We start from the raw sequence: 16465 nt of genomic DNA, 5'->3' as shown, positions 1-16465 counted from the left end.
AGGCAGCCTCAGATTTAGAATCTATACTGTCCTCAGTCCAGCAGAATACATGCTACGATTTTACTTATGAGTTGACTATTGCTACTGCAGGTCTCATGCCATGGCGGCCGATATAGGCTAGACTAAAACAGGACAGAAGGAAGGCGAATCAGAGACATGTAAAATGGAGGTATAAGAGTGGTAATAAAGTGCAATAACTGTGGCTACCACCATCTGTGACCGTGGGGCTTCTACAAAGAGGGGCAAACCAAACAAAATAAGTATCCTCTGCCCATTACATATTAGAGAGCCATCTAACTGCGAGGAATGGCACAGACTTCATAAGGCTTGGGAGCATTTGTAAAGCCTCGGTCCGGAGTAAGGTCTAATGTGGCTCCAGGTGGTGGGCGGAATGTGAAGTTTTGCAACAATGACGTAAAGAAGAGAAATAACTCCATCTTAGCCAAGTTCTCACCAGTGCAACTTCTCTTACCTAGGAAGGAATACAAATATATGAACAAATACTTCAAATTTAGGCTTGACTTGGCAATAATCCTTAAATACCAAACCTGTTCTGTTTGTGCAATGCTGGGCATCAGCTTAAGTCCCCCCCCCCCCCCTCCCCAATATAGAGTATTTTGAAAGATCCTGTAGAAGCAATTTGTAATTTTTTATTCTACAGGATAGTAAAGATTGATGGCAAGTACAGGATATTACAGATCAGAAATGAGGAAACCCCTTTAAGTTTGTAATAGTTAGAGACATTGTATCCAGGAATGCCTTTATGGCAAGTCTGTTACAGAAACCCAGCCCTGAAGATCAATTCAAGTGTCCGTAATCAAATGGAGTTTCTCCCTCCGTTGTAAGACTCCACCTTTTCTCATAACAAGGGTATTGCCATATTCCAGAGAGCTAAGCTCACAGTGCTCCATAAAGCTCATGTACATTTTGACAAAAGTGCTGATCTCTTGGCAATGGAGCCACCAATACACAAGGAGAAAACAATTAGATATGTTGAGGGTCATCTGAATCCATCTTTGGGCTAGGCTTGTCTGCTGAGTTCTGCAGACTCCCTCTATATGATAGGAATACAAATTTCAGTATAAAGACAAGTCAAGAAGTTACCTATTGAAAACGGGATGAAGGCTTCATTTTTCTTGAAGTTTCCATGGGAGTCAAGAAAATGTTCTGGATAAAAGTCATCTGGTTTCTCAAAGTAATCCTTATCTCTGAGGGCGGAGTGCAACAATGCTATCACAGTTGTTCCCTGAAAAAAAAAAAAAAAAAAAAAAAAAAAAAAAAGCAGTAACACCCGACCTCTATACTGGGATCAAAGCCATCTGCATCTGACTTGTATATGGTATGGGCATTGGAAGCCGCCCTGTACAGCTGATCAGTGTGAGGGCCCCTCCACCAATCCCTTAAATTATTTTGTTCTGGACCACCCATTGATTATATACATCTGGCGATCAATGCTGGTCTGACTGTTGTCTAATTCATCCCTTGCCCAGTCATACCGGAGATTCCCTCCTCCCTGGTCTTATCTTGCTTGTTACTTCTCACCTCTTCCTCCCCACTACCTTTTTTGTTCCCATTTTGTGCAAATAACTAGAGATGAGCGAACAGTGTTCTATCGAACACATGTTCGATCGGATATCAGTGTGTTCGCCATGTTCGAATCGAATACCGCGTGGTAAAGTGCGCCAAAACTCGAGGAACTACAACAACGGGGGCATGGTGGGGGGGGGGATAGGAAAAAGTCATTGGCTGCCGAAGTCAGGTGACCTCCATTTTAGACGAATAGTGGATTTCAAATCCGGGTCATATGAGAATGTGAACTTTGTGACTGAGACAGGGATAGCTGTACAGGCAGGGATAGCTAGGGATAACCTTTATTTAGGGGGGAATATTAAAAATAACTTTTTGGGGCTCTATCGGGTGTGTAATTGTGATTTTTGTGAGATAAACTTTCCCATAGGAGTGCATTGGCCAGCGCTGATTGGCCACAGAGTACAGAATTCGGGCAATCAGCGCTGGCTCTGCTGGAGGAGGCGGAGTCTAAGATCGCTCCACACCAGTCTCCATTCTGGTCCAACCTTAGACTCCACCTCCTCCAGCCGAGCCAGCGCTGAGTGGCCAAATTCTGTACTCTGGCCAATCAGCACTGGCTAATGCATTCTATTGGCTTGATGAAGTAGTGCTGAATGTGTGGGTTTTGCTCAACTACGCCGGTGGAGTAGTTGAGCTAAGCACGCCGAGTGTGCACAAGGGTTCAAAGCGCAACCTTGGCTCTGATGTAGCAGAGCCGAGGGTGCACAAGGGTTCAAGTGCACCCTCGGCTCTGCTACATCAGAGCTGAGGTTGTGCTTGAACCCTTGTGCACACTCGGCTCTGCTACATCAGAGCTGAGGTTGCGCTTGAACCCTTGTGCACACTGTGTGCTTAGCTCAACTACTCCACCGGTGTAGTTGAGCTAAGCACACACATTCAGCACTGCTTCATCACGCTAATAGAATGCATTGGCCAGCGCTGATTGGACGAATTCCGTACTCTGGCCAATCAGCGCTGGCCAATGCATTCCTATGGGAAGAAGTTAGCTTGCGACAATCGCAAGCTGACAGGGATTTCCATGTAATAAAGTGATTTATATGCCCCCAGACATGCTTCCCCTGCTGTCCCAGTGTCATTCCATGGTGTTGGTATCATTTCCTGGGGTGTCATAGTGGACTTGGTGACCCTCCTGAGACGGATTTGGGGTTTCCCCCTTAACGAGTATATGTTCCCCATAGACTATAATGGGGTTCGAAACCCGTTCAAACAGTCGAACAGTAAGCGACTGTTTGAATCAGATTTCGAACCTCGAACATTTTGGTGTTCGCTCATCTCTACAAATAACCTCTCCTGACTCCATCCATATTACCTTTCATGATCTCAATGTGTGGATTTATGTAATGCTAGAAAGTAGACACTGAAAACAGGGCTGAAGATAGTCATTAATTTTGGCACCAATCTCTCCCCAACTGTCAAGAGGGTAGGCCTTACAGCCCATCATTGCTGCGCGGACTGGGAAATATCACCTGCCAACCCCTTCCAATTGTACACTAACAGCATTGTACTGGCAGAGGAGGGGGGGGGGGGGGGGCATTCCTTATCACCCAGTGATGAGATTGAACTATAAACACCCTCTGATATTTGTGTTGGAATACAGTCAGGGGAAGTTCCCCTCACTGCAGTGAAGATGTTAGACTGTAAGGCCCACCCTTCTGACAGTGGTGCCAAAATGACTGGGACAGCCAACAGTGTGCGGAGTTCACCACACATTGATGAGGACATGACGTGCTCTGCTTAAGGGGATTCTACCTAAAAAAAAAAAAAAAAAAAAAAAAAAACCACTGCCCATCTCCTCATTGACAACAGAATAGCCTCAAGAAAGGCTATTCTACCTTTAGATGTCTTCGCCCTGCTGCTCGGTTAAAATACTGGTTTTCGTCGGTATGCCAATGAGTTCTCACAGCACTGGGGGGGGGGGGGGGGGGGGCGGGAGGGGGGTTGGCCCCAGCACTCAAACAGCACTGGGGGGCGTCCCCAATGCTGCGAGAGAACTCGCCAGCACCCCCTCCATCTTCAGGAACACATGCATCTTCTTCCAGGAGTTGGCTTCAAACTTCTAGGCCTGGGGCAAAACTGGCTGCGCATGCCTGCTGGCCACAAGAAAATGGCCACTTACACAATATTGTAAACAGCCATTTTCTTGTGGCCAGCAGGCATGCATAGTCAGCGTCGCCCAAGGCCTAGAAGTTTGAAGCCAACTCCTGGAAGAAGATGCATGTGTTCCTGAAGATGGAGGGGGTGCTGGAGAGTTCTCTCGCAACATTGGGGATGCCTCCAGTGCTGCGAGAACTCATTTGCATACCGACAAAAAAAAACGGTATTTTAACCGAACAGCAGGGTGGAGAAGACATCTAAAGGTAGGAGAATAGCCTTTAACCACGTCAGTACCGGGCCAATTTGTGGTCCAGGACCAGACACATTTTAGGTTTGTTTTGTATATGCGGTTTTGAGGGCTGTAACATTTTTCTCGTAAGTCTCAGTCAACTAATTTTTGCGTCTTTTTTGGGGGACACATAGGGCTTTATTTTTATGTTTTTATTTTTGAGTGTGTTTTAATTTTTTTATATCTGGGAAAATATAAACATAGGAGGGAAATTGTGACTGGTTTTCAATTTTTTTTTTTTAAATACAAAGTGTCACTGAAACTTTATAAAATAGTTTGCTACGGTAATTTTTATTTTGTATGGTGTTGGGGTGGGGCTATAACCTTTAATAATGGCGTTATTAGCATATTAATTTTTTTATTTTATTACTTTTTTAAAAACTTTATATATTTTTTTCAGATTGTGTCCCTATAAGATGATAAGAAACCTTTGGGGACATCTGATCACTTTTTTTGTATTGGAAGCTGATTTCTCCTATAACTGGGGCTGGTACATGTAGCCTCAGTTGCAGGAGGAATACAGACTCCTGCACGCTGTATACACAGTATACAGAGCTGATCTAGGGTCCTGTAGGACTCAGCAGCTCTTCTAAGATGCTGCTTCCGGTGGATCACGTGACCGCCGGGTCAGAGGGAAGCTGAATTATGGCAGCATCCATAGCTGTGTATACAGCGCTCATTGAGCACTGTATACACCGATCCAGAAGGCAGGGGAGGTAATAAATCTGCCCTGTCTTCTCTCTGGGAGCTCCAGCTGAAGTTACAGCCGGCTCCTATTGAAAGCAGCATGATCTCCGTGCAGATGCTGTGTTCTGACTGGATGTACCGGTACGTCCTGTCAGAACTAGGCAACCACTATCCGGACGTATATACTCTATGGGCGGTCCGGAAGTGGTTAAAGGAGATTCAGTCGTGTCAGAGGAAAAAAAAATAAAAGTTTAATGGTAGAATCGGTTTAATTTCTTTATGGCCCCCCATAAAACAAATACCTGTGGAATAAAGTAGCCTCTAAAAGTAACATCTTTAGCAGTTGCATACAAGCCAGATGGTGCCAAATCCGCAAGCCTTTGAATTTCATGAATGACGGCATCTGTATATGGCATTTCTTTCCTGTGCTCCATTTGAGGTTGGGCCGATCCCATCACTCGTTCAATTTCATCATGTACTTTTTCTGTCAAGACAGAAGTGTATAAAAGTGTGCAATACAATGTAATAATCCTTGGTAAACAGGCTTATACAGATGTGTCCTTCCCTAATATTGCCCTCAATTAAACATGTCCAGAGTCACAAGATGACCAACTTTTCATAACAGTACAGTAATAGACAGTCAACCTCAAAACAAAGACTTCAGCACATACTATTTGATCTACTGAATACACTGACCCTTGGAGCCCCCATAAGTCTGATGAGGATTACCCATGAAATAGCACATCACTGAACTAAATGGATCCAGTGCCACAATGTAATTCTATCACAATAAGTGAAAGTTGAAGAGCAACAACTTTTATCAAGTCAATAATAGACATTTGCTCAATGAAAGTTCATGTAGAACATAAGGAAGTCACCTAGGAGTCTTCATTCACATGAATGTGTGTGCATGGTTTGTTTTCACATCTACCCACTGACCCATTATACTGTACTCTATGGCCCCAAACACCCATGTATCATCATGGGTCCATGTATGGGGAAAACTCAGACATAGCAATAAAAATCATGTCCTGTTTTGTGGTCTGGGCTCGTAGAAATAGTGTATTCAACCATGGACAAGAGACAGCCACGTGCATGTAGGGTGTAAGACATCTCTGATAACACAAGAGCCCACTCCTACCTATGTATATAGTTGATAAGATGGTACATTCCTTGACTTCCTAAGATTGTAGCTAGGGTGAGGAGAGGCTGGTGTTGAGATTGAGCATTTTGGGAAGGTTAATTTGTTGTATAGGCACAGAAGACAAAAATAGGTGGCAGTGACAGTTGCATCATTCAACAATACGTTTTACACAATATGACACCTAAAACATTGAGTCTATATAAGGACCAGGGGCCCAACTTGGCCTTGCCTTAAGAGTGGCAGTGCACAACACCCAGAAAACAAAAATATATGAAATGTAGGTAGAAAGAGGAAAGGGGGCACTCGCCAAGGCAATGTCATTCTTAAAGGGTTTCTTTATTCATAAAAGGCGTTAAAAACATCAGGAGAGAAAGATCGCAACAGGGCATGAAGAGTAGGCTACAGCTGTTTCATGCTTAGCGCTTTTGCAAGCCATCTGTGTGTTAATCATTGACTCAACATGTCCTTTTATACCACATAGATTGTCAAAGCAGAGTATACTGAAGCTAAGCAATCAATTTGGAAAGTCACGTGTGTGGGGGGGGGGGCGCAAGCTCCTCCTTGTCTTGCTTCAGGCAGACCTGAAGAACTGTATTACGCACTACAGCCAATCGGCAAACTAGCTTAAGTTAGAGTGGTGGACCTGAAGGAAGCCTTGGTCGATACAAAAACCACACCTGCAGTGGATAAACCCACCCCTGCCTTTATTTTCAATATAGAACATGCTCTCCAATAGAAGCGCCCCATGTCATCTCAGGGGCAAAGAGCAAAAGGAATTTCCACTAGCTACAGTGGACCTCCTGCAGACTCCTTCCAGATGAGAGGTAAGCGCTAATGTGAACCAGCCCTTACTCTTCCTGCAGAACCAGCATTAATTGGCCAAATGCTATACACTGTATAGCATTCGGCAAATCAACGCTTGTTCTGCAGCAGGCTCGTCTTTGCTAGTTAAGAGCTGGCAGCTTGTGGTTATGCAGGAGCGACTTTCTCATAGGAATGCATTGACCAGCGTTGATTGGCCAAATGTTATACAGTGGACAGCATTCAGCCAATCAACGCTGGTCAAAGCATTCCTATGAGAAAAAAAGTCAACTCCTGCATAACCACAAGCTGCCAGCTCTCAACTAGCAAAGACGAGCCTGCTGCAGAACCAGCGTTGGATGAGAGAGTGTAGAGTACTACTGAACCCTGAAGAAATTCCTGTTCTTTACATTAAGAGGCATCTACACATTTCGGCAGCTTTTTCTGACTGTTCTATGTAAAGATTTGCATTATTTGTATTAGTTATGCCATTTTTTTATTTTTAAAGTTGTCTTTGGATATTGGGAATCTATTGGTTTGGTGAATGTTTAGTCTCAAGCTACAATACATCCCAGAAACAATATTCAAACTGAAAGGATCACTATATACGTTTCACCCTATTAACCCCTTCCCGACAGTCGCCGTAATAGTACGGCGCTGCAGGGAAGGGCTTCCTGCAAACCGCCGTACTATTACTGCGGATGCATGGTGCACACAGAAACTGTGTGCGCACCATGCACAGCGGGTGTCAGCCGTAATACACGGCTGACAATGCCCCGTAACACCCGCGGTCGGAACCGGGTCCGATCGCGGGTGTTAACCCCTGATATGCCGGCGGTCAACATGACCGCCGGCACCTCCGGGGTTACAGTGTAGTATGGTGCCGATCGGCAACCCCCACGCTGGTTTTCGTAGGGGGCAGCCCGGGGTCTGATCAGTGACCCCGGGTCTGCCCCATCACTTACCCCGTCCTCGCTCCTGGCTGATCCTGCCGTAAATGAAGCTGTCAGCCTGTGCGTCTACACAGGCCGATAGCTTCCTATACTCTGCAATACACGTGTAACACGTGTATTGCAGTGTATATGTAGTGAAGCGGTGATCAGCCGATCACTGCTTCAATCCCCCATGGTGACAAAAAAAAAAAAGTTAGAAAAAAGTAAAAATAAAAAAAGTTTAAATAAGTTTAAAATAAGTTATAAATAAAGCCCCAAAAATCCCATTTTCCCCATATAAAATGTTTTATGTAAAATAAAGAATAGAAAAAAACATTACATATTTGGTATCGCTGCGTCCGTAATAACCTGAACAATAAAATTAACACATTTAACCCGAACGGCGAAAGTAGAAAACCGCACAAAATAATAATTCACCACCTTTCCCTTACAAAATGCTCAATAAAAAGTAATCAAATGGTCAGATGAAAACCAAAATGGTACCAATAAAAAGAAGGTGTTCCCGGAAAAAATAAGCCCTCAACCAGCTCTGTCTAGCGAAAAATAAAAATGTTATGCCTTTCAGAAGATGGCGATGCAAAAATAATGATTTTTTTCCCTAAATTTAATTTTATTCTGCACAAATAGCAAAGCATAAAAAAAAATATAAATATGAGGTATCGCCGTAACCGTACCGACCTGCAGAATAAAGGTAACATGTTATTTTTGCTGTACGCTGTACAGGAAAAAATATAAATGCTAAAAAGCAATGCCAGAATTGATGTTTCCTTTTACATCCCACCCTTAAAGAGTTAATAAAATGTAGTCAATAAGTTACAGGCCCCAAAATGGCGGCATTGAAAAGCACATCTAATACCGCAAACACCAAGCCCTCATATGGCCACATTGCCAGAAAATAAAAATAAAAATCTAGCTTGTACAATGTGAAGACAAAAACCCTAAAAGTCGCCAAATCATTAGGACATAAGTGGCTGCGACTAGAAGGAAATGTATAAGCGGTGCGAGTGTTTACAGGGGACCCCCCATATTTAGAGTTTATGAGAGATAATACACCAGCGCTGACCCCCCAGAATGCCCCTCTTCCCCATCCGTGTCATAGGAGCTAGTGGGAAAATAAAATAGGATTTGGTGTGCCCAGTTTACTCCACACAGCTTACACATTCACTTCGGGGTTACTAATGCTCACTACATCACTTGATAAATTCTTTGAGGGGTGCGGTTTTCAAAATGGGGTCACTTTCTAGAGGTTTCCACTGTTTTGACACCTCAAGGGCTTTGTAAATGCGACATGGTGCCTGAAACTGATCACAGACAGATCTGCCCTCTAAAAGCTCTTTGGCGCGCCTTCCTTCCTGCGTCTCACTGTGCGTCCATATATTAGTTTACACCCACAAGTAGGGTACTGTGGTAGTCGGGAGAACTTGCCTAACAAATTGTGGGATGCGTTCTCCTTTAACCCCTTGTGAATATGCAAATTCTAGGGCTAAACGAAAATATTAGTAAAATAAATTCAAATTTGAAAATTTCACCTCCATTTTGTATTAATTCCTGTTAAGCACTTATAGGGTTAAACTACTAGGTATATGTTGTTTTGGCTTATTTAAGGGGTGCAGTTTTGAAAATGGGGTGATTTATGGGGGGCTTTAATACAAGGGTCTTTCAAAACCCCTTCATAATTGGATTAGGCCCTTTAAAAATGGGTTTTGGAAATTTCTTGAAAATTTTGAATATTGTTGTTTCACTTGTAAATCTTCTAATGTCCGTAAAAATTAAAAGGGTGACTAAAGTTTGATGCCGACAAAGCAGAGATCTGGAACATGAGATTTATGATATAATTTTGGCGGTCTGACTATGTAATGTACATCATTTCAAACTTTATAAAATGCATATTTTTCAAAATTTCCACCAAACTTCAAATTTTTTCATAATTAAACAAAACATATCAACCAAAATTTACCACTAACATGAAGTACAATGTGTTACGAAAAAATCTTAAAATCACTTTGGTAAGTTAAAGCGTTCCAAAGTTATTGCCATATAAAGTGACATGTCAGTTTTGAAAAATCGAGCTTGGTCAGGAAATCAAAAAGTGCCATCGGCGGGAAGGGGTTAATGGTATACTTACGTTGAATTTCTGAATATTTCATCATGAGCAGAATACCCCATCTCAATGTGGTAGATGTGGTCTCCATTCCAGCGCCAAACAAGTCTGCAACCAGCATTATAAGATTCTCATTGTGATAATACTGAGTGGATTCTGGTTTTCCCTAGAAAAATATGACAAATTATAGCAATTGTCTGACATTTTTTTAAAACTTAGAATGTTATATAAATTAACAGGGTACTTTACATTACTACAAACCAGCACCCAATGACATTAAGGCCACTTTGACTTGGTCACTAAATCATTTGTTGACCAGTTACAGTATTCTGCCACTGTGCTTTATACCAGTGGAATAGAAGAAGCCCCCATAGTCTCCAACCCCTCCAAATATTGGCTACTTGGGCCATTGTAGTTCCTTGTAGTCCATTTGGAATTTTAGAATTCTTAATAGTCTGATTCTGATTTGTGCACAGTGGAGTTGGGATTAACATTGGGCAGAATTGGAAAGTTACTAATTCTCAAAATTGAAATAAATTGTTTAAAGTTACGTTATAGTTTACAAAATTGTAAGATTCATTACTTATAGATTGAGTTATAAATATGCAATCACTACATTTACACAAAATTTGAGAAAAAAAAAAAAAAAATCAATTCTTTGTGACTGGTGTGGTTGTCAACCATTTAGTCAGTCTGAAAATAAGTGTTAGAGTTGGTGGTTTGGCCTTCTGAATGTACTAGCCATGTGCACTGTAGTATGTGATGCACTGGGAGGACACTTGAGCGGGAGCAGCAACGTCCTTGAAAGTAGTTTGTCGAGGGCTAAAAGAGTGGTAGGGTTCAGGGTTGAATGAACGAGTGCTCTTATTTGCAGTGACCCAGTCGGAGATCAGATAGAGAAGAGTGAGTAGTTAAATACTCGATATTCGTTTCGAGTAGCACCTCAATATTCAACTACTCAAATCCTATTATAGTCTATGGGGAAAAAATGCTTGTTTCAGGGGTAGGCAACATTAGATCAAACTGAACTTACCAAGTCCACGAGTGAGGGTCGGGCTGGATTCTCCAAGAAGTCTTCTCCGTGCAGCGTCCCCGCGTCATCATCCGGCAATGAATTCACTTTGCTAGGCATCGGGCCTGGGCAGAGATGACTGCGCATGCCCGCACTACAAGTAAATGGCTGCTTACAGTCAAAGCGGCCATTTTATCATAGCGCAGGCATGTGCAGTCGGCTCTTCCCAGGTCCAATGCCTAGCAGAATGAATTCAGAGCTGGTAGACACTGAGGATGCAGCGAGGAGGAGGTAGGAGAAAAGCCAGCGTTGATTGGCTGACTATAGCATCTGGCCAATCAACGCTGGTTCTGCATCAAATTTTACCATTTGAATAGCAAGCGGTATGTGGTAGAGTACGAGTATTTCTAATACCGTAGTATTCAATCAAATACTACTTGCTCATCTCTAATCAGATACAATAGCATCCAGTATGGAATAACAAAGTCACAGGCTAAGGGTCTATTCAAATGGAGGAAAATGTTGATGAATTTGGTACGGAATTTCAGCGCAAAATCCCCCCAAAAAGCCTCCAATTGACTTCAATGCAGAAAAAAAAAATAACCCATTGAAGTCAACGGAAGACTTCTCAGCTCTGAAATTCCACACCAATTCCTTACCATTTTCCTCTGTGTGAATGGAACCTAAAACTTCTCTTCCTTAGCCCTAGTGCAATGGATCTACAGAAAGTCATTCCTACATGGCTGGATACTGCAATGATGGCAGACTGCGTTGGTACCCCAGAAAGAAATAGTGTAGATGTTAGTGTAGAGCACAGTCATGCACTTGTTACATTTGCACAATTATATTGACCTTTAACAAAAAAAATATCCTCACACGTACCTCTCTTTGCTTGGTTAGGAAGGCATCAATGAGGTTCCTTTGGTCATTTACATCCAGCTCTTGTTCCTGCTTTGTAAAGGACTCCCTTATTAAGTCCCCAAAGATATTAATATTTTTAAAGATCTTTTTGGGAGCTCTTGTAAGATAGTATGCCAGATTTGGGTAACAATTGTACAGCTACAGCATACAAAAAAAAAAATAGAAAATTAACAATCTCACAAGAGTTCTTTTATGCCAAATAAATTAAAATTCCCAAACATGCAAAAACCACAGAGTGTTGATGACATTACCCTAACCTTTCCTTTAATTCAGAGAAACTTTAAGTTGCCTTGTACTGTATATGCTGGTTTGTTATGTGTGCAGGACCTGTAATCACATGACTGGAGCTGGGAGGTCCTGAAGTCTAAATTTGTTGTTGATATTGATGGGGAGTTAGTGCAGTTGTGAGCAGTATGGGCTTGTGCCCACATAGTGGGTTATGGATCTGGGGTAAGTGGCTAGAAAAACAGCCATATAAGCAAGCAAGAGGAGTACAAGGGAACGTCAAGTTTAGCACTGCTGTGGTTGTATTTGCAGATACTTTTTGGAAGCTGAATAACCCCTTTAACTGATCTCCTGTTTAACTGCACATCACATATCTGGACATGTCCATCTAAGAGGAAGGTAATGATGGACACAGATTAAATAAGTTATATAAAAAGCCAATATATTAACCATTTACCATGACTCCAGGGCTGCTTAGAAGTTTTATATTTTCACAGATTAAACTCATAAGCCTCAGTAAGGTCGGATCCTCGTAATCGTACCTTTTACTCAGCAGTATAGACATAATGATATTGGTTACAGCGGCATAAATACAAGTTGTATCAGAAAAGGGCCTTCCTGGAAAAAAAAAAAATTATATATATATATATATATATATATATATATATATAATGTATGTTAAATAGCATGGACTATTTACAGGGTAAGCCACCGCTGAACCCCTCACCTTCATATGATCTAAGCTTCTGGACCAAGCAATCACACTCCTGGGTAATCCGGTCTTCGATGGTTCTCTTCCCCATTCCATAATCTCGTAGTGTTTGCAGTGTAAATCTTCTCATTACTTTCCAGTTCTCTCCATTGGAGAAGACAATACCTTGGAAGGAATATGTAGCATGTGACACTCTTTATAGTCTCAGATTGTGCCCATTTTGCTTTAGGAGGTCTCCCGTTTAGGGCAAAGACTTACCATAACCTTTTGATGTTGCTGTAAATATTGGCACCTTTGCCCTTTCTGAAAAAGCTTCGGCATGGTTTACTAGGGCATCTTTAAGGGTATCATAACCACATAGGACAATGAATTTAGACCTTCCTAGATGGACAGTGAATACAGTGCCGTACTGCTTAGCCAACTGGAGACAAAAGGGATCAGAGTTAGCAAAATGAAAACTTATTTACCTAACTGTGTTCAAACATTACATCTATATGGCAGTGTTCATACAAGAGCAACCACCATTAATGGTAATTGGACGCTAGCTCGAGAGGACTGTCGTTCTTTCTCATTGAGTATAATGTGAGAAAACATGGATGCTGTTTGGTGTTGGTGGTGAAGTGTGGACAGATGGAGCCATAGACCTAACAATAGAAGGAACTAGGACCAGGAAAGAAGTTGGAACCAAGAAGAAAAGCCCAGGATACCAATGACATGCCAACAACCCCTTGAGTTCATATGGATGTTTCAAGACCTGGCACCTAAATGTGTGGTAGCAGAATGTGTAACTAAGACTTTGTTGTAAAAACGTTCCATCACATATTTGTGCCAATCACATCCAACCAGTAACCAGATGGAAAAAATTATCTCCATCTCCTCAGACTTCAGTAATGAAGAATCAATGATAGCACATGGTCTGTTAAGACTCAAAGTAGTTCCTAAACATTGATGTGAATTGACAGATTGAAATCAATATGGACACTTGAAACCGCCATATTAGAAAGACGATTGTTATATGGCTGATTTTATCTTTCGTCTGAATAGGGCCTTAGACTAACACCATCCATTGAATGACATTTGTCTACAAGTGAGCTAGTTCTTCCATGCTCTAAGGTTACTATACAATATCCCTATGAACATTGTGGCCATTCAGTATTACCTTCATAAATGTTTTATGGGGTGCTCCTATGTCCATGGTAAGGATATTGCCAAACAATGGTAGAGCTCTTGGTCCAGGTGGAAGATTTTTTTTGTTATACTTTCCAAAAGAACAGAAATAAGCAAAAATTGAGATGAGAATTATTGTCAGGAGAACTGTGGCCAGGTCCATGGGGAATAGGAGTTCTGTAAAATTGAGATGACAGTACAAATTTTTATGTAAGAGCGATGAAAATTTGACAAAGATTATCAATTTATTCTAGGGTTGATAAGACAAGCCTGACTACAATGGTCAAGATTTACTAGTAGTGTAAACTTAGTCTGAAACTACTCCAGATCAGTGACTGATGCTGAAGGATATATCTGGCATATAGTCACACTGTCTACATTTATGTCACCTTTTAGTTGGCTTACATTGAGTTAGAAATTGACACTATCTTGGCACATGCAAATCATGCCCAACTTATCCACAACCACATTCAGTTTTTTTTTCACCAACACCAAACATCTCGGTAATTGGGAAGAATTTACACACACCCTCTGCACTAGAACTCCTCACTTAGAGATTAAGATTCATTTACAAAAACCTCAAGAAATCCTTTAAGTATCACTCAGAGGCCTGAGCGCACAGTGTGAAGTAGTGGTCATGTCTTGAGAAGTATCGCAATTGTTGTAGACTGGTTGCCTCGGTCATTCACTTCATCCCAAGTCACATCAGACACGAGTCAGTGGGTTTGTCAGACATAAGCCCAAGTTGGCATGACCCAGGAGGAGGCCCTCAGGTGTCCTCAACTTGCCTCTATCCCTTTCCATTTCCTCAGCTAGGGAAATACTCTATACTGTGGGCTCAAACTAACTATTCAGTGAAGACGACCTACTACAGGATAGTCAGCAGCAAGTGCCCAGCCAAGACCTGGAGGAGACATTCTTCACTTCCTCCAGTAGTGATGAGGAGAGTGGGATGTCAGTTGGTGTTGCAAGCGGTCAGACTCCTGCCTCAGAGACTGTTGAAGAGGACATCAGTGGACGACGATGTAGCTGATTTCAATTGGGAGCTGGGTGACAGTCATCATTGGGAGAAGAGGGTGGCAGCTTAAACATAATGCAGTAGAGGAGGGTTGGGAGCCAGATGGGCCTGGGCTACACCTTCCGCTTTGCAGCAGCCTACCTACCCAGAAAGCAATGCTGCAGGGGTTTAGTGGCAGTGGTGATAGCAGTCACTTAGTGCAGAGTGTTATAAGTTAAAATTAAGTTACCCAAATCCACAAGATAAGGGGTGACTTACTGATCATAGGCATCCTACCATTGGGATGCCCCAAAAATCAGGTGTTCCACACCAAACTTTGACCAAGATGGCTGGTCTAAAATACAAGTGCTGGCACTCCCACCTATAAAAGTTTCCCATCTTGTATTCCTTCCTGACTCCAATCTGACAGTCAGTATAAAATCCCTGGATGAACATGTCCTTAAACTCTAGAGTCCATAACCTATTATAGACAGGCATGATTTTATCTCCACCCATTTGTCAGTCATGTGACATAACCCAATTCCAATTGAGCAACTCCTATTAACTCCTACAATGCACTGTTTGTGGTAGCAGGAAGCAAGCATGTAAAGTAGCCTAAAATATGAAGGGAGATAAAAATTTATCCTGAAGCCAATTCAATACTAATAAAGCCTTTGACAGGATGCATTTCACAACACAGCCACATACAGACCCATCTAGGATATACACCTTGTGACAGTATCTTTTTTTTCTGAAAATCTATTTATGTTGTGCCAGAAAGTTTGAGATATGTTGAGCCAAGTCCAATGCATAGAGAAGATACAAATATGGAGTTACCCATTGGACTCAAAGTTCCACAAAGCCCAACCCCTAACTGTGCTATATTTCTTTATACTAAGATATATACACTATCACAAATATATACATGGCCACTTTCAGGTACTGCAGGACACCACCACATGCCTTTCCAACATTGCTACCTCCATCCAGTCTTCATGGCTCATTGCTGCCCTTGTGTAGACCATTTCCTATTGCACCAGGTGCAGACTTAGACATTGCATCCAGCTGTGGTGTCGGAGGAGCCCCAAGAACCCTCCTACCATATAATAGTGTTATAGTTGGATGGCTATTACAGAGTTTGCTTTGAGCTCTGTCTTGTGTTGAGGAAAACTTGAGCTCACTTTGCACGTTTACATTGTACTCATTGTATACTCCTGGGGCACATGCCAGCCTGATCTTACCTTTACATTGTTCGACTAGGGCCAATAGGTTCCTTGAGTCCTCGGCAGTGGACATTGTCACTGTAGAGAGCAATGCAAAACATTGGCACAGACATCCAGCTCAGGTAAAGCACAAGCTAAATGCAAATTAGGGGGGGGGGGGTCACTTATAGTATTATACAACACAGTATATGGGGGGGGCACAAAAACTCCTTGAATTAGGACACCTGTCCATGAGCTCCTCGCAAGACATAGTGGCTTACTAACTTATATGGGTGCAGCATCCCAATGGACACTACTGTGTGTTGTCTGTCACTGTGTATATAGTTTGTGCATGTCTATATAGGTTTTCCATGTTATTTTGTTCCCCTTTTTCCTGGAGTAATCCAATGATCTGGCATCTCTTCCTGGAGCTGACTGAGAAGGGAATGGTGACGGGTCATGACAATGCAGTAAGAGGTCATAAAGAATTGGGGCACTGGAAACCTACAGTCAGGAGGCTAAAGAGTCATGGACAGGATGGCTGTGGTCAGAGGAGGGGAGAAAGGCATT

The 16465-nt window shown here is 42.2% G+C and overlaps 1 protein-coding gene across 1 annotated transcript; it reads right to left on the bottom strand.

Annotated features, from left to right (window-relative positions):
* Window positions 1-293: 293 nt before the first annotated feature.
* Window positions 294-13859, bottom strand: LOC142198301 (cytochrome P450 2K4-like). The gene is made up of 9 exons (XM_075269272.1): window positions 13689-13859; window positions 12788-12950; window positions 12545-12694; window positions 12275-12435; window positions 11554-11730; window positions 9684-9825; window positions 4963-5144; window positions 1105-1246; window positions 294-472 (listed from the first exon to the last, which is right to left on the bottom strand). The coding sequence occupies exons 1-9, from the start codon at window positions 13857-13859 to the stop codon at window positions 294-296; spliced, it is 1467 nt and encodes a 488-aa protein (XP_075125373.1).
* Window positions 13860-16465: the final 2606 nt, after the last annotated feature.

This window comes from Leptodactylus fuscus, chromosome 3, assembly GCF_031893055.1.
Source record: "Leptodactylus fuscus isolate aLepFus1 chromosome 3, aLepFus1.hap2, whole genome shotgun sequence".
NCBI classification, from domain to species: Eukaryota; Metazoa; Chordata; class Amphibia; order Anura; family Leptodactylidae; genus Leptodactylus; species Leptodactylus fuscus.
Note: the sequence above shows the minus strand (reverse complement) of the source record. Positions and strands in the feature narration are given on the sequence as shown.